Here is a 25,229-nt window from a genome sequence, read left to right as displayed (position 1 = left end):
GATTCATGAAAAAATAGAACGGTTGGACCGCTGGCAATGATCAACTGTCATATAAGCAACTCAAACACAGAGTAGAGGAATTGGCTAGAGCACTCCACTGGGTGCTTTTGAAGATCTGGAAGGAGGAGATTTTACCGAAGTATAGGATGTAGGAAGTAGTATGTCCCGTCTATAAAAATGGTGTTAAGTGGGATTTTTGCAACTAATTACCGATTAATCGCATTACTGAACTGCCCTTGTATGCAAAGGTGACGTAAATGCCATCGAGTATATTTATCAGGAAATCAATTTTCAAATCTTGCATGGTGCGGGTAAAAGCTTGCTTTCGCCACTTTGCTTTTCGTATTTCAACAAGTTATTTTTTTTAAATCGTTTGCACTGAAAGATGCACCTTTGCATACTAGAATAGTAAACGTCATCTACAAGGTGTTCTCCCAAATTCTTTGTTGCCGACTATCTTCAACCAAGCTATTTGCAATAACACTCTTGAAAACTTTGCTGAAGACACTAAGTCTCGAACTAAATTTGATTGGAATTAATAATGCATCCAACTGGAAAAAATAATCAACAACATTATGCTGCTAAATACTAAACCTCCAAAGGCTGATGGTCAACAACATTAAGGCTGCTAAATACTAAACCTCCAAAGGCTGATGGAATCTTGGCGCCATTCAATTCGATACCCAAATGTACACCATAAATAGCGAAAAACGTGAAAAATTTCAATTTTTTTATTACCAATCTTAGCTAGTGGCACTTTATATAAGTGATAACCCAAAAAAATCAAATGTACATAAAAACCGATTCTCACCTGTTAGAGACAAGCGTAAAACGCCTTTTTTCATTAGTTTCTATGTAGGCGTTTTCATTGAGCTATTTTGCTTGATATTTACATGATTTATCAACTATAGGTTCCTCACTAAAATATTAGTTACAAGATCCCATTCTCAAAACTTACAAAAAGTCCCCATAACGTTTAAAACATTAGGTTCTCAACGTAATGAACAGATAATAAACTTCCAAAATTTTTATTTGAATATGTAATAAACTAGTCAGCATCAAACTTTTTTTTCTTCAATTCAAATATTTTGGTTTGGAGGGGGTTTTAACCCCCAAAACCCTCCCTTGGCTACGCCACTGAGTGCCTTGGGTTGCATGCACTCGACCAATACGATGAGTCTCGTAGTGCTGGAGGGCGTTCTCCCGCTGGAAAATCGATTTTGGGAACTCTCATATCGATTGCTCATCCGATGCGACATTCTGAACTCGTTGGTGATTGGAAACTTCAAGAGGCTCGTTGAGCTTAATTCTGAAACCCGATTTATGTCCTTGTACTTCGACTACATGGAACAGCGCATCAATCCTTCTTCGTATAATCCCAACCGCGTCCGTCTCCCTAATATTTCTGATTCTACTGTATTCTGCGACACATCCACGCAGGATCGTGGAATCCCGGACCAGATACGCCCGTAAGTGATTCCCAATATATTTTATAATAAATTCCGATAAGTCGACTGTTACAAAATGTTGTACACTGACGGATCAAATCTCGATGGGTCCACTGGCTTCGGTATCTTCAATAATACTATAACCACTTCATTCAAGCTCAATGATCCCGCTTTAGTTTACGTCGCAGAGTTAGCTGCAATTCAGTACACCCTTGGGATCATCGACACTGCCCACAGATCACTACTTCATTTCGGAAAGCCTCAGCTCTGTCGAGGCTCTTCTTGCGATGAAGCCCAAAAAGCAATTCTCGTATTTTCTGGGGAAGATACGGGAGTCCTTGTATACGTTATCTAAAAAATCTTACCAAATTACCTTTGTTTGGGTCCCATCTCATTGCTCTATCCCGGGCAATGGAAAGGCCGACTCATTAGTAAAGGGGGGCATTAGATGGATACATATACGAAAGACCAATCTGCTTCAACGATTTTTTTTAGTATTTGTCATCAAAGGACACTCAACAGTTGGCAAACCTTGTGGAGCAATGGTGAACTTGGACGGTGGCTACATTCCATTATCCCAAAGGTATCAACGAAGTCATGGTTCAGGGGGATTGATGTGGATCGGGATTTCATTCGTGTTATGTCCCGGCTTATGTCCAACCACTACACCTTGGATGCGCATTTGCGGCGTATTGGGCTTGCGGAGAGTAGTCTGTGCGCTTGTGACGAAGGCTATCACGACATCGAGCACGTTGTCTGGGTATGGGCCGGTTATTATGACGCCAGGTCTCAGTTAAAAGATTCCCTTCGAGCCCTAGGTAGACCACCCAATGTTCCATTTCGGGATATGCTGGCAAATCGCGATCTTCCCTTTATGTCCCTTATTTATATTTTCATAAAAACGATAAATATGCCAATTTAGCTCCTCTTTTTTATTTCTCGTTTTTAGAAGTTCCCTGTCCTGCCTTGTGGAGCCGATCAGCATCAGAGTGCCATTATGTGACCGCCGTCGCCTTTACCACGCAATTTGAGGCGAGAGCGACCCGATTCCGCAGGTCCGATGAATCCCACTCATCCCACATGGCATGTCGCTGATCTCCCGTTTGCCTGAAAGTGGCAAGTTTGGTCTTCTTACCTATCAACATATCCGCCTACTCTCTTCTGTTCCTGATATAACTGCTGCAACACCGATGTTGGAAATAATCCACATTTGCATTCTGTATTCCTAGTTTGAAGATAGCTGTATTTTTGTCATAAAAAATAATCTTTCCCACCTTGTATATCGAACTGTATTCCTAGTTTTAAGATAGCTGTTCAATTTCTCATAAAAACCTGTTCCCCTTTCAAACTGTATTCTTAATTTAAAAATAGCTGTAAAATTTTTCGTAATAAAACTTATGTTCCTCCTTTTGTATATCAAACTCGATTCCTAGTTTTAAGACAGCTGCAAAAAAAATTTCAGAAAACCTATTGTATCCTACTTTTGTATATAGCATTGCATTTCTAGCTTTAAGATTGCTGTAAAAAATCCCCCTTGTTGTAAAAAATATTTCAAATTTGTAACCTTCTAGTTTTAAGATATCCAAAATGTAAAAAATGAATTTGGCACCGCTAAGCTAACGCATTTGTGCCTAACAAATAAACGAACTGAATAAAAAAACCTGTTTTGTTCCACCTAGTGGTGCTATTGTGCCTTTCTCATTTGTCCAAACTACGATTCCATGGCTGATTATGTTCAATACAATGCTGTAAATGTATATTACCTATTCAGTACGATTTGCACACACATACAATGGACCGACAGCCAAGATCTTGAGATACGATGTGTCGACACTGAAACATCGCTTGAAACTAGCGGCGGATCAAGGAGGAAGATCCGAGGGGTCTGGATCCCGCCTAAAATTTTCAACTTGTTAAGAAATTTTAAACTAGTTTTAATTTTAAAGTAGCAACCCCTCATTGCATACTCCTACCTAAGCCTATATAGGTCAAAAAAATTAGGCCGGGATTAGGATGACGATTTTTATAGTGATTGCATAACATTTCATATGAGAAAGGTAAAAACAGTTATTTAATTTTGTTATTGAAATTTACGTTGTTTCGTTTATTTCCTAAATCTAGAAACTGGTTTCTCAAAAAAATGGCACAAAGGAGAAGCGCGGACTGTCCAAGATGCAGCTCGGATTGCGGCAAAAAGCATCGACAGTGGATGCAATTCAGACAGTGCTCAAGAGTTCTGAGAAGGTATCTAAACAGAAGTGAAGAGGAGATTGCTGTAGTCAGGATAGATGTTAAGAATGCATTTACCAGCGCCAGCTGGGAAGCCATCGCTGCAGCGCTGCACAGAATGAGGGTTTCCGACTATCTACGCCAGATCATAAAGAGCTACTTCTAGAGCAGAGAGCTGCTATAAGAGACTAGCGAAGTGCAGAAGTCAATGCGAGTCACAGTGGGCGTTCCTCAAGGCTCCATTCTTGGTCCAACTCTTTGGAACGGGATGTACGATGGGGTCATAATTCTGCGGCTTCCCAGGAAAGTGAAAATCTTGGATTTCGCGGACGACATGTAACTAACGGTGATGGGTGAGACACTTGAAGAAGTGGAGTTGTCGGTGACGGAGACAATAGACGCGATCGAGAGCTGGATGAACGGGATCAAGCTGCAAATAGCTCACCACAAGTTGTTGGTCAGCAACTCCAAAGCGGTACAGCGGATGCAGATCACCGTTGAGGGCACGTGATTGTATCGTAGCGTGCACTGCACAGTGGTCCCAAAGAGCAAAAAAGGTTTTTTTTAGATTGCATCAAAACTGTTGACTTTAGCAATGTGGTGTCTTCGAGAAAAAAACTCCCCTTCTCTCTGTCGGATTGATGATTAATCTCCCTAGTAGTGAGTTACGAAATTTATTTATATTGATGATTAATCTCCCTAGTAGTGAGTTACGAAATTTATTTTTTGCAATAATTCAGATAGACAAACACTTACTTCAGTAAACTAGTGGAGAACTCACTGCAAACATTTTACCTGAAGACTTAAACTCTCTAGCTTTTATGCTTTTTGAAATATAGGGGATTATTTGTGAAAGGCCCCTTAAAAGCAGTTTTTGCCTTTCTCATATATAGAAAGGCTATGCAATCACTGTAAAAATCGACTTTATTAACCGAGGCCCGGAGGGCCGAGTGTCATACACCATTCGATTCAGTTCGTCGAGATCGGCAAATGTCTGTGTGTGTATGTATGTGTGTGTATGTGTGTGTGTATGTGTGTGTGTCATTTAAACTCACACAATTTTCTCAGAGATGGTTGAACCGATTTTCGCAAACTTAGTTTCATCTGAAAGGTATAACGCTTCATAAGCTGCTATTGCGGGTTGAAGAGTGCGGTCACACAGCAAATTCCCATATAAACTGTTACCACCATGATGTTCAAATGATGTAAAACATATTAAAATTGATGTAACATTACTCTAGTTTGCGGGTCTGGATCACTAATGATCAATAAAAGCAGCTTTGACCACATTGGCCACCTATGACGGTTCATTACGCCCCCGGGGAACCCGCCAAGTTCCTAAGCTAACGAATTCTCTACCGATTTTTACAAACTTGATTTCAAATGAAAAATACAGTAATACCATTGACTACTGCTGAATTTCATTCGGTTCTGACTCTTGCTTCCAGAGTTACAGGGGTGTTAGTAAGGATACACTGGAATTTCCTATATAAATCGGTACAATCGTAATACCTCAGAGGCTAAAAACTATTGAAATGGTCACCAAATTACTTCTAATCGCAGATCTAGATAACTGATTGCCAATCAAACATTCTTTGAATATATTGTCCACTATCGACGATTCCGGAAGTCCGGAATTCCGTGTATATTCTACAATTAAAGTCACATCGGTTCTTCGGTGATGACTGAACCGATTTTCTCAAACCAAGTTTCAAATGGAAGGCAAAATATGCAGTTGAGTATTATGTCGCCGCCCCTCCCCCCCCCCTTGCCCTTACACCTCCCTCCTTCATCACTCCCCTCCCCTTGGACCACCCTCACGCCCCTATTTCCCTCATCCACCCCGTATACCGAAATAAGATGAAGGATTTCTGACGCATCCTCCACTCCCACTCTACTAACCCCCCATTCCCTCCACTTTCAAACCCATTCCACCAACATTTCAAAACATAATCACATGAAGATAACATTCAACTCATGCTGATTAAGCTAATTAAATATTATTCGTTTGCCTTTCTCATATAGAAAGGTTATGCAATTGCTCCAAAAACCGACTTTCTAACTGAGGCCCGGAAGGCCGAGTCTCATATAACATTCGACTCAGTTCGCCGAGATCGCAAAATATCTGTGTGTATGTATGTGTGTATGTATGTATGTATGTATGTATGTATGTATGTATGTATGTATGTATGTATGTATGTATGTATGTATGTATGTATGTATGTATGTATGTATGTATGTATGTATGTATGTATGTATGTATGTATGTATGTATGAATGTATGTATGTATGTATGTATATGTGTGTATGTGCGGATTTGTTAACAAAATGTCCACATCGGTTTCTCGGAGATGGCTGAACCGATTTTTACAAACTGAGATTCAAATGAAAGGTATAATATTCCCATAGGTTGCTATTGAATTTCATTTTTAACCGACATCTTGTTCCGGATTACGAGTTGAAGAGTATGGTTACAAAACAAAATTTGTTGATTTGTCCACATCGGTTTCTCGGAATTTTCTGAACCGATTTTGACAAACTTGATTTTTAAAAGAAAGGTCCATCAGCTGCTGTTCTATTTTGTGTGGATCCGAGTTCTGGTTCCTGCATTACAGGGTGATACGTACGATCACGCAGCAAATCCCGATTCTAACGAATTCTGCGATGAATGTAAAAAGGTGAAATTTTTTCCCAAAATGTAAACACAACTGTTGAATTTGTAGATCTAGGTCACCAACAGTCATTCAAAGTTTCTTTGGCCACACTGGCCACCATCGACGGATCCGGAAGCATCTAAATTCAGAATAACGGTTATATTGGTTTCTCGAAAATGGCTAGACCGATTTGATCAACTTAGTCTCAAATGAAAGGTGTTGCGTCCCCGGAAACTGATATTAAATTCCATCTCCATCCGACTTCCGGCTCCGGAGTTACGGGTTGTGGAATGCGATCACATAGAAAACTCCGATTCAAACCGATACCGCGATGAATGCAAAAAGGTGCTCTTATATATACTTACCAAGTGCAATAAGAATGAAAGACATTTCCATAATGTTATATTGTACGAACTAGTTTGAAGAAATGAGAAAGGCACAATTGCACCTCTAGGTGGATTAAAACAGGTTTTTCATCATAAGTTTTCTTCTAGATTTTTTCCACTATATAAATGTTCTAGAACATTGTTTAGGTTGTTAAACTGCATTACTTTGCCAAAGACGGAAACTTGATATCGCTAGTATGTGTGGAGATATTAACGTTTCGTGATTGAAAATAGCTATTTTTCCAATACCGATAACTTTTAAACGGGCAAACCACTCGATAAACAAATTAAAGTGCAAGAAAAACACAACAAATGTTGGAAAAATCAGATCTCCCCAAGGCGGCCCTTTATGGAAATACTCGAGTTAAAGTTTGTCTCATTCCGTCATCAAATGCATGTTCCCCTATTTACCATTTTGTTGCACTTGCGCCATTGTTATGAAGTAGGCGCAACGGAATTGTCAGTTTCTAATGTCAGACGTATGTATTAAGTTGTTAAACAACTGTAACTTTCGATTTACTTAAGACGTGCCAACAAAAGTAAGAAAGGCTAATTATTGCGACTTTAACCCTTCATTTCAGAGCTAATAGTAATATATAGTAATGTAATTGAACTAATTGTAATATAATGCAATGTAATAGAATGAGACAAACTTCAACTCTAGTATTTCCATAAAAGGCCGCCTTGGGGAGATCTGGTTTTTCCAGCATTGATTGTGCTTTTCTTGCACTTTAATTTGTTTATCGAGTGGTTTGCTCGTTGTTGCCCACTTAAAAGTTATCCGCATTGGGAAAAGAGCTATTTTCAATCAAGAAACGAGAATATCTCAACACATACTAGCGATATCAAGTTTCTGTCTTTGGCAAAGTAATGCAGTTTAACAGTTTAAACAATGTTCTAGAACAATTATATAGTGGCAAAAATCTAGAAGAAAACTTATGATTTAAAAACTGCTTTTATGGGGCCTTTCACAAATAATGCCCTATATCTCAAAAAGCATAAAAGCTAGAGAGTTCAAGTCTTCAGGTAAAATGTTTGCAATGAGTGTCTCCACTAGTTTGCTGAAGTAAGTGTTTATCTATCTGAATTATTGAAGAAAATAAATTTTGTAACTCACTACTAGGGGGATTAATCATCAATTCGATAAGACATAAAGAAGGGGAGTTCCATTCCAAGAAACTTTCTCAAAAACACCACATTACTATAGTCAACAGCTTTGATGCAATCTAAAAGCCCCTTTTCTGCTCTTTGGGACCACTGTGCACTGTAGCAATTTGGAGTGATAACCGACGACTGGTTGAGTTTCAACAACCACGTCGACTACGCTTGCGAAAATTCGACAAGGGCAACAAAAGCAATAGCGAGAATCATGCCAAACGTCGGCTGTCCGAGAAGCAGCACGAGACGTATGCTATCTACTGTTTTGTCATCTATACTTCGATATGAGGTTTCTGCCTGGGGTGCTGCGCTGAAAACCAAGCGGAATCGTGAAAAGCTGAACCGGACATTCCGGCTGATGCCCGTACGAGTCGCGAGTGGTTACAGAACAATATTGTCGGAGGTAGTATGCGTTATCGCCGGCATGAACCCGAAAATGCATCACTATGGCTGAGGACTAATCCCAAATGTGACAGCTTGGGTGCATAGGAAACATGGAGATGTAAACTTACATTTGATGCAAATTTTGTACGGGCACGGATGCTTCCGGAAGTAATTGCACCGGTTTGGACATGCTTCGGCACTCCTTTGCCCGGAGTGTGTAAACGTGCAAAGACACAGGAACACGTGGTTTACGTTCGGAGAAGTTTTCGTAGGGTGTGATAGTTGACAGTATCGTTGAAGAGATGTGCCACGACGAGCATACCTGGGACGCTGTCAATAGAGTGGTTACGAGTATACTCTCCGAGATGCAGAGGAAGTGGCGAAGGGACCAACAAAGTACGCCCTTGGCTAGAAAGTCGCCATTAAATCACAAATTGGGATTCGCGAGAAATTCCGCCGCCGGGGAACTATCCGTTGGTGTAGATTAGGTCCCCCGCCGGGGACCAGTTGCGTAGTACGCAACGTAGAACCGGGTTCGAGTCATCTGGGCGCCAGTGATACGGACGTCAGACTTAACCGGAATCGCCGGACCGACCTTAACACTCTACCGGATAGCTCGTGAGTAGGGTAGATGCACAGCCGGGGATCAGACCGCGTCGAATAGCTAGCAATGGATCATTGGGGCGCCAGCGAAGCGGAAGCTACGCTCCACCCGGAATCGCTGGATGGACCTTAGCACCTACTGGCTGGTCCGTAGAGTAGGCTAGGTCCATCGCTGGGGCTACATCGAGTAGATCGGAACAAAGCGGGGAGCTAATTCTCACGGAAACGAACATCGGCATCGGGAGAAATCTACCGCTCGGTATCGGGAGAACCTGTCTCGCCTAGGAATTCTCCTTCGGAGTAGGCCAGATCCATCGTTGGGGACTGGACCGAGTAGTTTGCGAACAAGAAGAAAGTTTTGGTGCATAGTGGCACAAGGGAGCCGAAGGGCTAGGTAAGTTTGCCGCCCATATTGTCTTCGTGTGGGGAAGAGCATAAAGTTTCGACCCACTGCTAGCTTTCCGACTACCATGTAGAAATTGCCAGTCTGTGTTGATGGTGAAGAACACACCACCGTCGAGGAGTAGTGCTGTAACCCTACTGAAGGAACTAACTGCTAAGTAGTGGAATTAAAGTGGGTGTTATGCTCATAAAAACCCCCTCCCCGAAGTAATGCCGTAAGGTAGTGCCGGGGAGGATTCAGGTTTTGGGCAAGAGTAGTGGTTTTTGGCGAGTCGGGTGGCAACACAAAGCAGCTCCTTGAGACGTTACAGTTTAATATATTTTTTTCCTGCAGCCTCAGGGCTTTTTTGGAAGTTTTTTGCTATCCTCTAAAAACAAAAACAAAAAAACACACACAGTCGATTGGTATATGAGACTAGGCCAAATAACAAATCTGAATTGAAAATAAGAAAATTTTCTGAACTATATATGAAGATAAAATAGCTCATTGAGTTAAAACTATCAACAATAGTTTAGAAATGTCTCACTCATATACATACTAATTTCATAATAAATCCAGTGAAGATAAATTTTCTGTATTGTATTATGAAGATATTTTTGTTCCTTACATGGGAAACTATCAACGGTCTTCTAGAAATGTTTCGCTCACGTACAAATAATTTAAGGTTATATCATTCATGATTATTCACGATAGATTCAAATTCCTCCACATAATTGTGATTTTCAGTGTTTTGTAGTACTTGCACCGGCTTTTTAGTCGTAGAAAATTCAACTTTGGTCGCATCTAAATGCAGTAGTAGTAATACAGTAGTCTAGATAGCCCAAAAAATAGTAGTTTGCAATATTTTCTAAACTGCTAAGATGTAACGAGATGGAAATTTCGCTTTCGAGGTCTGGTTATTAGGGTGTTGAAATGATGATTGACATGATCCTATATCACGCCTCATGGTTTAGAACCGAGCATATGAGCATAAGGTGTAATGTTTCTTCCTTCGAACCTCTTGCTCTCGTGTACATATTTATTACCATTTTTTACCGCATTTTTCCCCGAAAATATTAAACATTAGATAGTCCTGCTCTGTATTTCCCATTTTCCTCTAGGGGCGGCGATTAACACTTTGTAGGCGGTATTCAGCAATGTGATTGACCGGTTCTTGCAACAATCCATACTTTATACGAAGAGTATACTGAACGAATTTCTATTCGAAATGTTCAAGCCAGCAACAACATCGAATTCATCACCTAAAAAGATAAATAAGCTGTAGGGAAACATATCTGCAAAAACAAACACGGATGTTTAAAAACTACAACCATTTTCAAAATCTCTCTCGATTTGACAAAAGCCTTTACTAGATCGAACAAACGACTAATGCTACATATCCATACAAACCTGAAAAATGCTTTCCAAAATGTCATTTTGTGTAAATGTTTGGGAGAAACATTCTTCATTCAAACATAGAGTGAAGAATTATTCTCCCAAACATTTACAGAATCACATTTTAGAAAGCATATTTCAGCAGGCAGTCTTGGAAGAACATATAATGGAGAATCACTAATTTATGTACCTATAATTCTCACAAGTTGACATCATAAGCCTAGTAAATATAAACATTTGAATTGTGCGTTTATTTCCCCGGCAAGCAGTTTATCGTCTATTTATTCTTCATTAGTGGGTGGGTAACCAAATTTTCACCTCTCAAGAACTTGCGAAAAGCTACTGACAATGCAGTATGGAAGCTCCACCTCAACGGAATCCCTTATTATTGAACGCCCAGGCAGTTTAGTAACTATAATAACATATCGGAAAGAATGAAATATTCAAACCAACAGTCAGACTATAGAAATCATCAATGGGGAAACACGTGGCTGCAACCATGCGGTAGCATGCGGCTAACCGACATTTGTGATTTCTTACCTGTTTCACCATTGTGCTATATGATCGGTGTAAAGTCAGACCGGACTAAGTAGCAAAATCTCAAAAGAAGAGAAAATGATAGGATTGAATCAAGAATTTCTTCTTCAGCTACATTTCATTTGCGCCAGATTTGAAAAATATTATCATTAGCATGAATTATGAAATGAATCCATTGCGGATAATACCGTAAAGAATGCAAAGATTCAATTTTTGTACACGTTTTTCTCTGTATCAATGTAATATCGCTTAGTCCGGTCTGGCACAAAACCGACAACATACATGCGCGTGCGCTTTGTATTCATTTTCACTGAAGTTAGAATGGACATACGGCATTTGGTAAAAATGCGTCTTCAAATATGGGTATTTCATCAACTTTACTGAAATATGAATAACTCAAAAACGAAGCATCGTAGCTATGTAATGTAAGCGAACGAAAAATTCTACGCAAAGCAAGCTACAATCCTATGCAATAATATGGGGTACTTTTGAATAAAATATTGGAGATATTTTGGTTCGAACTAGAAAATGCTAGCCGTGAGTAATCATCAAAATTTTAAAATTTTAGTTATACCAAAAAATAGCTTAATTCCTTGCGCAACTTTACACGAGAGGGATTGTTGATATCTTTTTCGTAAAAGTTTTAAAAATTCGAGAAAGCGCCGCAGCCGATCCTGTAACCTTTCGCCTTAAAGTGTAATTTTTTATGTCCTCCCAATTCGTTTCTGTTCCATAGCGTTCGAGAGCGGCATCCGCGTCGTGGGTGATTTTTGAGCGGATGGCGTGCATCCAGATGTCGAAAGCTGGTGACCCTTGTGCACGTTCTAAAGTTGGCATTAATTTATCAATGGATTTGATAAATGAATGTAACTTGACTGGATCACCACTGAAGCATGGAAAGTCTCTTAGAATTTGTGGAGTTTGCAACCCTTTTAATATCGATTCCACATCGTTATTACCAGTTGTTCTCAAGTGAGCGATTAGCTGGTCCCGGTTATTGATTTGCTGCAATGAATTGTCAAGCTGATTTTAAATCTGTCTACTAACGGCGAATTATGCTTATAGTTCTGCCAATTGTACGGCAGCTTCCTGCAGCTGTGCTTGCAGGGTTTCATTTTCAGTTATTAACAAATCCCTATTTCCGTCGTATCTAGCCATACTAAAATCCTATTCACTGTTTTAATGTTTTATTCTAAAACAACACTTTTATTTTCAAACGCTTCACTATTTATTAAGGCTATTTTTAAATCACTTAATTAATTAATTAATTTACTCACCGCAATCAAATCCAGTGCTCTTCGGTTTTCCTCCGTCGGTTTTCCGGTTGAGTTTCGTAAATCCGGTGCGCTTCGGATTTCCTCCGTCGGCTTTCCGGTTGGTACGTAGGTCACCCACTGTGTCCAGTTCGCGGGGTTTTTCACTAATCTACGATGTCCTCTCGCAGATGGTTGCCCGGGAAAACTCCGGTTCGTGAACGCTAAGTGGGATCCTACCGGCTCTGCACCAGTTAAATAATCCTTTATGGGTCTCGGGTTTTTTTAAAAAAAAACTATGACTGCGCCGTTTGAAGTCCTTCTCTAGACTAACTTATATTTTATTCTTCTGATTTAGATTCCCTACTCGATCGACATATTTGCTGAGTCTTCAATTAATCCTATATGATGATTCGTGTGGCGGGCAAGACGGTGACTATGTTTATTATACGATAGCGATATGCTTTGGCAGCAATTATGTGCACTGCAACGTCGGTGGCGATGATGGTTTAGTTAAGGGATTTATTATGCTCGGTGGGTATTTTGTTATGGCTGAAAGATTGGTTGTAACTTATATATATATATATATATATATATATATATATATATATATATATATATATATATATATATATATATATATATATATATATATATATATATATATATATATATATATATATATATATATATATATATATATTTGCTATATATATATATATATATATATATATATATATATATATATATATATATATATATATATATATATATATATATATATATATATATATATATATATATATATATATATATATGTATATATATATATATATATATATATATATATATATATATATATATATATATATATATATATATATATATATATATATATATATATATATACAGGGTGTTTGGTTCATGGTTAAGAATCTCTCGGGGGGTGATAGACTGCCATATTTGGAGAAAAAAATTGTTCTACACATACCATCAAATCTCAACCGTTACAGAGTTATTGAACTTTTTGTGTAAAAAACTTATTTGTCTTAAAATACCTCTAACTTTAAAAGTATTCTTTGTATTTTAAATGTTTCAGTTCCATTCGAAAGGTGAGAAAATTTCCTATTGAATGGTGTTCTCATATCTTTTAAGTAGTTAGTTTTAATTACCTTTTAGCTGTAAAGTAGTTAAAAGTTAATGTTTTTGAGGAGGTTTTTGCTAATTTTCTCGAAATAATGAAGTATGATTATAGCAATATCTATTATCCAAAAGTTGGATTTTTAGACGATTCATAATTTGTTCTTGGAAGTCATATTTCTATCTCTTCTCATTTCTTTGTAATTTCATTACTATACTTTTCCTGTAACCGACTTGCAAATGCTTAAAAGACTCTAATTTAAAAAATATGCTTTATATCGTTATTTACAAGATTTCATTGGAAAGCTGAGAAAATTTCCTATCAGTGTATGTACAAATATCTTTTAGTTAAGTGTACTAAATGATTTTTTACTAACGAAATAACTCAAAATTTGTGTTTTTGGGGAGTTTTTTAATTATTCTAATTATTAATCAACCAAATTTTGTTGTTACTATTGTTTATTTGATGCCCCTTAATGTTCTCTATAACTTTTTATTTGACACTTTGTCTATATCTCTTTTAATTTTGCTGCTATTTAATAGTTAACACAGCATGAGCTCGCCACAAATGTAGTGGGTTCGAATTCGTTATTTTTGCATATGAAACGATGTGATAAAAACGATTTTGCGTCGAAACCAAAAGAGATAATTGAATGGAGTCAAAGAAAGAACTGTAGAACTTGCTGAGATGCATTATTTCCATGATAATAATGGTGATGTTTATTATTTACTATTTTAAGAAAATTAACGAAAATGCTAATAATAGCACTAACTTTAAACTAATTTACTTTTAAAAGAATACTAAATTCACTTAACTGAAAGGTATTAATACTTTTTCCACTGTAAAATTTTCCTGGCTTTCGAATAAAAATGAAAAAAGTACAATAAGTGCCATAATTTTTCAATTAGAGCTGGTACTAGTGGAAATGAGATAAAAATATCCATGTTGAATAACCCAAAATCATGAAAATAAGAAAAGGTAAGTGTATCATGTCAAAGAATGAATTAAGCAGCACACCAAGACTAACAATCTGAATTATTAAAAGGATGAGGTTAACTATTAGGATTTTCAAGAAATGAACGAAAAATCGTTCAAAATTGTTTAATTTTCAATTAATTACTTTGAAAAGGCTACTTAAACCCATTAGCTGAAACTTGTGAGAGCATCACTCAATGCGAAATTTTCTCACCTTTTGAATGGAACTAAAACATTTAAAATACAAAGTATACTTTTAAAGTTAGAGGTATTTTAAGACAAATAAGTTTTTTACACAAAAAGTTCAATAACTCTGTAACGGTTGAGATTTTATGGTATGTGTAGAACAATTTTTTTCTCCAAATATGGCAGTCTATCACCCCCCGAGAGATTCTTAACCATGAACCAAACACCCTGTATATATATATATATATATATATATATATATATATATATATATATATATATATATATATATATATATATATATATATATATATATATATATATATATATATATATATATATATATATATATATATATATATATATATATATATATATATATATATATATATATATATATATATATATATATATATATATATATATATATATATATAGGACAACACAAAAAACACTTTAATTACACATTTCAGTGACAAGAGGGATGAAGTTTCTAACGCGCGATCTGTTCAAATTGAAGCAAGGTGACTCAGTGCAAGATTTTTATCGAGACGTATCACACGCAATCTCATTACTAATTAACTTATTACACCTCAACGAAAACGTAAGTGTTGTTATTGAAGCGAAAAAACAATTTCACCAAGATCTAGGCCTAAAAGTATTCCTGCCGGGACTTAAGGAACCTCTTGGACCAATCGTAAGGGCCCAGGTTTCGCAAAACCTTGAAGGATGCACTCAGGCTTTGTTTGGAGGAAGATAACTACAATTACGTTAAAAATCCATTTCATTCTGTCGCTAAACCAAACCCAATTACTCTACCCCTAAAACCACAACCCATGCCGAAGCATTTCCAATTTCCCCCCAGCTGGACCTGCATATTTACCACGACCTTTCCAACAACAACAATCCTTCCAATTTCATCGGTCAGTAAGACCTTACCAATTCAATCCAGTACCTCGACCACTTCAACTCTATCCTACACAACGATCACCGCAATTTAATCAACCGCAACGACAAACTCAATTTAATCCTCAAAATTTTAGTAATCCTTTCACATTTAACACACAATTCAGAAATGCCCCTGCACAACGACCCAAAGCTAGTCCAATGGAAGTCGACCCTTCCATTGTAACTAGACAGGTTAACTACATGAACCGACCGAATTATCACGTAGAGGAATCTTACGAACCGTACATGAATTACGACGAATACTGTTACTACCAAATGTATGGTTTTCCCGAATACTCAAATTATCCAGAAGTCGATAATCCTGACGAAGAAGTTGAAGTAGTTGAAAACCCTCCTCAAACCGCGACTCAAGACAGCGAAAATAACCTCGTTCGTGGTGATGACCTAAATTTTCGGCAACTAGCGGGAGATGGGCCCCCGACGTGAACAATTTTATTCCTTATATCGAAATGAACACTTCTAAAGGCGCATTAAAATTTCTCGTAGATACTGGAGCGAATAGAAATTACATTCGCGCCAAACATGTTAATCTTGCAAACTGTAGATTTACAGACCCTACAAAGGTGAACAATATAAATGGTACCTATACCATAAATCTATTCGTTGAATTTAATCCATTTCTACAGATCCCCAACAGGCCCAGGTTTCGCAAAACCTTGAAGGATGCACTCAGGCTTTGTTTGGAGGAAGATAACTACAATTACGTTAAAAATCCATTTCATTCTGTCGCTAAACCAAACCCAATTACTCTACCCCTAAAACCACAACCCATGCCGAAGCATTTCCAATTTCCCCCCAGCTGGACCTGCATATTTACCACGACCTTTCCAACAACAACAATCCTTCCAATTTCATCGGTCAGTAAGACCTTACCAATTCAATCCAGTACCTCGACCACTTCAACTCTATCCTACACAACGATCACCGCAATTTAATCAACCGCAACGACAAACTCAATTTAATCCTCAAAATTTTAGTAATCCTTTCACATTTAACACACAATTCAGAAATGCCCCTGCACAACGACCCAAAGCTAGTCCAATGGAAGTCGACCCTTCCATTGTAACTAGACAGGTTAACTACATGAACCGACCGAATTATCACGTAGAGGAATCTTACGAACCGTACATGAATTACGACGAATACTGTTACTACCAAATGTATGGTTTTCCCGAATACTCAAATTATCCAGAAGTCGATAATCCTGACGAAGAAGTTGAAGTAGTTGAAAACCCTCCTCAAACCGCGACTCAAGACAGCGAAAATAACCTCGTTCGTGGTGATGACCTAAATTTTCGGCAACTAGCGGGAGATGGGCCCCCGACGTGAACAATTTTATTCCTTATATCGAAATGAACACTTCTAAAGGCGCATTAAAATTTCTCGTAGATACTGGAGCGAATAGAAATTACATTCGCGCCAAACATGTTAATCTTGCAAACTGTAGATTTACAGACCCTACAAAGGTGAACAATATAAATGGTACCTATACCATAAATCAATTCGTTGAATTTAATCCATTTCTACAGATCCCCAACACACCAAAATTAAAATTTTATATATTTGACTTTCACCCATTTTTGATGGGTTGAATGGTTACGAAGCATTACAACTGCTGAATGCAAATATCATCACATCAACTAATGAGTTGCAATTTCCATTGGGCAAAATAACAATGCTTCGTAAATATCCATGCTCTACACAATTGCAACTGAATTCTAATGAAACAAAATGCATAAAATTTCCTGACAATATCGAAGAAGGTGATTTTCTAATAGCAAAAGATACAAATATTACGGAGTCTATTTTCATACATTCAGGATTGTACAAGGCAAAAAACAATTACGCATGCCAAACTGTCACCAATTGCATGAACGCCCCGACACAGACCGAGATTTTCAAACCATTCGATATCGAACTAAACAACTTTGAAACTCAATCGCCCCTATGGCGCGTATGCCCGATTAGTCGACAATTATTTGATCAACTGAGAACCGATCACCTAAACTCAGAAGAGAAAGAAAGGCTACTGAAGGTGATCACTGAATACCAGAATGTATTTTTACTAACAGGAGAAAACTTATCATTTACTAATGCTATTAAACATAGCATTAAAACGAAATATGACCTCCCAGTTTATTGTAAATCATATCGATATCCCTTTTGCCACCGAGAAGAGGTGCAGAAACAAATTTCCCAAATGCTTGAACAGGGTATTATTAGACATTCTATAAGCCCTTGGACATCGCCAGTTTGGATAGTCCCAAAAAAGAAGGACGCATCCGGACAAAAGAAATGGGGACTGGTGATAGACTATCGTAAATTGAACGATAAGACAATCGATGACCGTTATCCCATACCAAATATAAATGATATCTTGGACAAATTGGGGAAATGTAATTATTTTACAACGCTAGATTTGGCATCTGGCTTTCACCAATTTGAAGTTGAATCGTCCGATATTCCTAAGACAGCCTTTAGTGTCTTTGTTTAGTTTTGTTTTATTTACGTGACTTTAAATTGGTTATTCATTCGTCACGCCTTTAGTGTCGAAAACGGACACTATGAATTTTTGAGGATGCCATTTTGCTTAAAAAATGCGCCTTCCACATTTCAGAGGGTAATGGATAACATCTTATGTGAACGTGAGATGCTTTATCTACATGGATGATATTATTGTATTCTCCACCAGTTTGCAAGAACACTTGGATAATTTACGGAAAATTTTCACCACATTGCCAAAATATAATATGAAAGTGCAGCTAGACAAATGCGAATTCTTATGTAAAGAAGTAGCTTTTCTAGGGCACGTTATGACTACTGAAGGAGTTAAGCCAAACCCCGATAAAATTGCAGTCATTAAGGACTGGCCATTACCCAGAACAGATAAGGAACTTCGTGGTTTTTTGGGAATTCTGGGATATTATAGAAAATTCATAAGGGATTTTGCTAAAATTGCAAAGCCTCTAACAAATTCACTCAGAAAAGGCGAAACTATAACCCTCTCTGAAGATTTCACAAAGGCCTTCCAGAAATGTAAAGCCATTCTCACAAGTAGCGATATATTGCAACACCCCGATTTCTCTAAGCCCTTAATCTTTACGACCGATTCATCTAATCATGCCATCGGTGCCGTGCTTTCACAAGGTACATTGGGTAGGGATAATAAACCCATAGCCTTCGCATTCTCAGGACGCTCAATAAAACGGAAGAAAATTATTCAACCATTGAAAAAAATACTCTTAGCAATAGTTTGGGGATGCAAACATTTTCGACCATATTAGTATGGACGAAAATTTACTTTATATACCGACCACAAGCCTTTGACATATAGCCTGAATTTGAAGGAACCGAACCAAAGACTAATTCACTGGCGATTAAGTTTATCGGAATTCGACTTGGACATTCAGTATAAACCCGGGAAACAAAATGTGGTGGCTGATGGTCTATCTAGAGCATTTCACGAAATCAATATCAATGAAATCGAATCTTCCTCTGATGATGCTACAATGCACTCCGCAGATACCGATGATTCGGAACTAATTCCTTGCACCGAAAATCCCATTAATTACTTCAGTAACCAAATCATTTTGAAAATCGGAAATGACGAAAGTAATTTTTATGAAGAAATTTTCCCAAGAATTCACAGGCTTGCTTTCGGAATCCCTTTCTTGATAGAAATGTTTAAAGAATACATGGATTTGAGACGCACGAACTGTATTTTTTGTCCTGAAAGCCTGATTAATAGCATTCAAATTGTATATAAGAATTATTTCAGCAGATGTCGTAACTTTAAAGTGAAAATAGCTCAAAAGCTTCTAACTGACGTCCGAACCGAACAGAACAAGACACCCATATTGAAAACACACACGAAATCTCACACCGTGGTATTTTAGAAATTCTATGTGAAATGAGACAAAAACTTTTCTTCCCTAAAATGAAAACTCGATGTAGAAAATATATAATTTTATGTGACACATGCAACCAAATGAAATACGAGAGGAAACCATATAAAATTAAATTAGGAGAAACTCCTATACCAAAACAGCCTCTGGATATTGTTCATGCCGACATTTTTATTTCCAAACCCAATTTATTCCTATCAATTGTAGATAAACTGTCAAGATTTGCATTCTTAATTAGGTAATACTTTCATGGAAATATTTAAGAGATGGCACTGCTTCAGTGGTGGCTATGGTGAATTTAAATGTATGGGAAAGATATTAAAACTTGGGATTTTGGAGAAACTATAATATTGTGGTTGTAAAATGAATACACATTTGATGCAGAAAAAATATGGGAACAGTTTGTAGAAGTTTATTTAGATACTTACTTGAAAATTTTCATATAAAATCTAAAAAAACTGTTTGCGTCCATACATTTTACTCATTGGTTTCCACCAAGAAAAGTTGAAACTCTTTCTCTCACAACTCTCTGTTTCACTCGTTTTGACAGCAGATTCCCTGCTCATCGCATTCGGAATGTTTTCTTTTAGAATTTAAGCGCAAATGTAACAACCGATTCGAAAACCGATTCATTCAGGATGGGTTGTTACCTTCGGTTGGAATTCCATCATAAATCAGCTCATATTCCAAATCTCATTACGAATGTAATTTACTGGGATGAGGATATTTTATGGTACGGACATCTATGTGTCGTCATAAAGAAGCTCTAGTTTCATGTATATTGCCGCAAGATGTATAAAATATGGAAAAGCGCACCCTATCATATAACGTAAGCAGAAACGACATAAAATACTCAATTGCCATCAAATCTAGAACCACAGTTGATATCAGAAAAGAATTAATTAAATTTATCTCACAATATGGGTCACCGAAACTAATCGTGAGCGACAACGAGCCCGCCTTTAAATCAATAGAAATTCGCGACATGTTGAGTAACTTAAACATTCAACAGTATTTTACGCCAACAAACTGTAGCGAGGTGAATGGAATAGTTGAAAGGTTCCATTCAACACTGTGCGAAATTTACAGGTGTAACAGACACAAACACGAGAACGTTACTAGTAAAGAAATGTTTTTGCTATCTTGTCACTTGTATAACAACACCATCCACACATCGACTAAACTAAAGCCACGTGAAGTATTTTTTGGAATAAAGGATGGAGAAGAGAGACCTCTCGACCGCGCAAAACTTTTAGAGTATCGAGACAACATTTATGAAGAAACTGCTGTAATGATTTCGAACCTTCAAAGGAAACAACACCAATATCGAAATTCATCCAGAGAAGATCCTCCTCCATTAGAGTGTGGTCTACCAGTACATAATAGAAGGCACGGTGTCAAGGCAAAAACTAAAGAATGGTTTGAGAACGTTAAGGTATCCTCAGACCGGATCCAAACCTATAAAGATGACAAAAATAGAAAGTTACATAAAGCAGCTTTGCGTAGAATAAGGAAGTAAAAAGGTAAACATTCTAACATTATTTTACCATTTTAGGTTCCAGCATGAAGACAATACTACTTTTAGTATCGTCAATTTCAATGACTCTTTGCAGTATACAGATTATGGACTTGAACCAAAACCCAGGATTACTGGCGTTGACAGCCGGGGAAAGCTTTATGAAAGTAGGCGAACACAGAATTTATCATATAATAGATTTTAACCTCTATGAGCCAACTTTCACAAGAGTAAAAACCATCATAAAGGGACTAAGAAATATTGGAAATTATTCGGAATTGAACGAAATTCTAACTATAAAACTTGACAATCTTCGAAGCCTTTATTTCGGACTTCAGATGAAACCAAGAAAAAGACGAGGATTGATGAATTTTATAGGTACGGGAATTAAACTTATCACAGGAAACATGGACCATGAAGACTATATCGAAATTTCTAGAGATGTAGATGATCTTACTATGCAAACAAACCAACTAGTCAGAGAAAACAATGAGCAAAGGAAGATTAATGTAGATATGCAAGATAGAATAAACAGAATGATTAAGCAGATAAATATTCAACAAAGCCATATTACAAAAATTCTTAACGACCAATTGCCAGGAAATATACATAAACGCATACAAGTGTTAGAAGGAGTAATAAATGTAAACATTCAATTGGATCATCTAATTTCACATTTTAAAGATATTTCTGAATGCATTCATTTGGCAAAGATTAATATTATTTCAAAACACATACTCCATCCCGACGAGTTATCGTTCTCGATCGACAGGTCGGAAGAGATGGGCATTGTTATAAGAAACATAGAGCAAGTTTACGATTTTTTAGAAATCTCTGTATTTTATAATATGACCAAATTAGTGTTTGTAGTTAAAATACCTTTGTTAGAAAACGTCACTTTCAATTACTTGATCTTAGAAGCTTTACCCGTCGGAAATAAGATCTTAAAACTACCATCCAGCACAGCCATGATCAGCAACAACCGGACGTACTTCATCACAAAGGACTGCCGCAACATCGAAGGCAACTGCATATGCAACGAAGGAAGCGTGATGCACTTTAGTAAGGACGACTGTTTTCCAAAACTATTACGAGGTATGATTGGCAAATGCTCTTTCAAGAACTACTACAATCAAAAAGAAATTAAACAGCTAACAACGCAGCACAATTTTAAAATCAAAATCACATGTGAAAATAGAATCAGATTGCGGAATAGCCAACAGAAATTTATCTGGCTTGTTCTTAATAGAATATCGCAATTGCAGCATTATTTTAGACAGTAAAACATTCAAGAATACCGAGATAACGAGAATGGAAACGCCGTTGGTTATTCCATTGGACGGTTTAACCATTAAAGAAATAGTCAGCGCTATCAACTCGTAACATTCACCATTTCTCTATCGGTTTATCGGTAGTCAGCATTCTGGAAGTTACTCTCGTTATTTTGTATATGTTCAGATCGAAAAATATCAACATCAATTTCCACAGACATCAAAAACAGTAGAACCATCCATGAAATCAAAGGATGATTCATTGAAAATAGAACAAGAGTTATCGCAATTACCATCACTAGCACCAGCACATTTGTCGACCCGAGACGTCTCGACTTCGCGAAGAGGAGTAGTTATAACCAATCTTTCAGCCATAACAAAATACGTTAACTAAACCATCATCGCAACCGACGTTGCAGTGCACATAATTGCTGCCAAAGCATATCGCTATCGTATAATAAACATAGTCACCGTCTTGCCCGCCACACGAATCATCATATAGGATTAATTGAAGACTCAGCAAATATGTCGATCGAGTAGGGAATCTAAATCAGAAGAATAAAATATAAGTTAGTCTAGAGAAGGACTTCAAACGGCGCAGCCATAGTTCGCGATCGCGTGTATCATCGCGAAGAGCTCGAGCATTTGTACGTTAACGTGCTCGATCGCGTGTGCGTTTGTATGTCGCGTGTGTTAACTTTAACTTCGCGTGTATAAATTATATTTTATAACCGTGTGCCTTTCGCATATTCGCATGTGTTCTTGGATAATCGCGCGCGGACCGTGAATCTAATACTTTGGTACTATTTTTGGTGTACGGCTAAGAGAGTGAGATTTTCCATATCACTAGAGTTCCCGGTGATGTCGCCATGGAACGTGTTGTCTAGTGGATATGAGCTTTATTTTTTGAGTGGTCCTACTGAATGTATGCACCTAAGTTATTAGGACAGAGAGTAATGGTTTCCGGACGTGACCGATTCATGTGCGCGCGAAAACGGACGTTTGTAGGTTCGTGTTTGAGACAGAATTTGAAACTTCGTGAGTGCTAAAACGTTCTCCTTATTACCGGGGTGTTATTAAGTTTGCGCGATCGCGAACGTAGGTGTGCGTTGTTAATCGCGAAGGGCTTAAGCGTTCGTATGTTAGCGTGTTTGTCACGTGTGCTCGCGTTCATGTGACTTCGCGTGTACAAGACTGGATTTTGTAACCGTGTGGCATTTCCTATATACGCGTGCGTACTTGGATGGTCACGCGGACCTTCATTCTGATAGTTAGTTTTCGGTACACAATTCACATTCTGGCAGGGAGTAAGTTACATGTAACGTGGTGTCCAGTGGATATGAGAGCTTTCTTTCTTTAATTGATCCATTTGAAGGCATGTACCTAGTCTGCTGAAATCAAGGACAGAAACATCCCGAAGTGACCGATTCATGATCGTGCGAGTGCGGGAGTTGTTAGGTTCACACTTGAGACCGCGTTTGAAAATTTATAGGAGCTGAGACATTCACTTTATCACCGGGATGTTATCATATTTACGAGATCGCGGGTGCCGGGTGTAGGTGCCGGGGATGGTCGCGAAGGGCTCAAGCATTTGTATATTAACGTGTTTGTCACGTGTATGTGACTTCGCGTGTATAATCTTGATTTTATAATGATGTTGCGTGTATTCTTGCTTGATCGCGAGCGGACCATGAATCTGATGCTTAATGTTTATTGTATAGTAGAGATGGTAGTCCGTTTCCCATATCACTTGAGTCCTAGGTCATGTCACCATGGAACGTGTTGTTTAATTAATATTAGCGTCACTTTTTGATTGGTTCAACGAAAGACATTAGTCCATACTGCTAGGACCGAGGTAAGACTTCCGGACGTGACCGTTTCATGATCACGCGAGTGGTGGGTAAAGTTTATAGATGCTACGTTTACTTAACTACCGGGGTGTTTTCATGTAGGCGAAATCGCGGGCGTAAGTTTGTGTGGATTATTACAATTGCATGGTCGCGTTTGTAGCTAGGTTTATGTTATCGCGAAGGCTACGAGCGTTTGTACCTATATGAGTATAGATAGCGTATAGTAGAGATATACTAATAAAAGGAATCATAACATGCCGAATAAAGAAAAAAGATGCAAAGAGCTTGACTAAAAGTGTATAAATTGAACAATACTATTTTGGTATACATCAATAATAGAAAAGCAAACTAATAGATGTACAGAAAAAACACATGTAACATGCAATCAAGCTCGTCTAAATGCAGCAAATGTTGTATATTTATCATTAACGACAATTATAGGCTGTTAGACTTTCATCATGCTGGCCGGGAATGGATGACTCACGTTGGTCGTTAATTTCATTGTACCCTAATTTATCCGACCCGACTTTCCCGATCGAATAGAATCAAATGCTTAGATTGATAACCAGAAGTATTAGCCACTATTATATCATATACGTCAGTTCTGCATCCATTCCCTGACCTAACTGTCACAAATACTCAGACGAATACATATATAGATAGACATACGACTAGTTGTACACTAGTACAAAAAACTACGATTATTACAAAGCTACAACTAATAGGTTTTCACTTATTCTACTTTATTAAATTAATTTAATTATTAAATGTATATACAGTATATATGTGTATATAGTATAGTATACACACGATGACCAAGTCGACCGATAAATGGACACACAATGACTCCTTCTGTGAGCCCCGTCGACGAATACCACCAATAGAACAATATTTGCAAACACGGCACACAGCAAAAGTCAATCCACGCCAATCCGCCAGTCGGCCACGCCATCGCACATAGAAAAAGTGGTTTAGCGTTATTATGCG

The 25,229-nt window shown here is 37.6% G+C and overlaps 1 protein-coding gene across 3 annotated transcripts in view; it reads left to right on the top strand.

Moving 5' to 3' along the window:
- LOC131684352 (protein ovarian tumor locus-like) overlaps positions 1-25,229 on the top strand; it is a 1,641,868-nt gene that overhangs the window by 1,421,142 nt on the left and 195,497 nt on the right. For 2 of the 3 annotated variants that reach the window (XR_009304657.1, XR_009304646.1), the window contains exons 9-10: positions 12,788-12,963; positions 15,205-15,335. Coding sequence is in view for 1 of the 3 variants with exons in the window: in XM_058967240.1 (XP_058823223.1) it covers positions 12,788-12,816 (29 nt within the window). In the remaining 2 variants the exon portion in view is untranslated. Of the gene's footprint in view, positions 1-12,787; positions 13,004-15,204; positions 15,336-25,229 lie in introns of those variants that run through there. The other variant, XM_058967240.1, reaches the window with a different exon arrangement.

Source organism: Topomyia yanbarensis, chromosome 1, assembly GCF_030247195.1.
Source record: "Topomyia yanbarensis strain Yona2022 chromosome 1, ASM3024719v1, whole genome shotgun sequence".
NCBI lineage: Eukaryota > Metazoa > Arthropoda > Insecta > Diptera > Culicidae > Topomyia > Topomyia yanbarensis.
The sequence above is the reverse complement of the archived record's forward strand: the minus strand, read 5'-3'. Positions and strand labels throughout refer to the sequence as shown.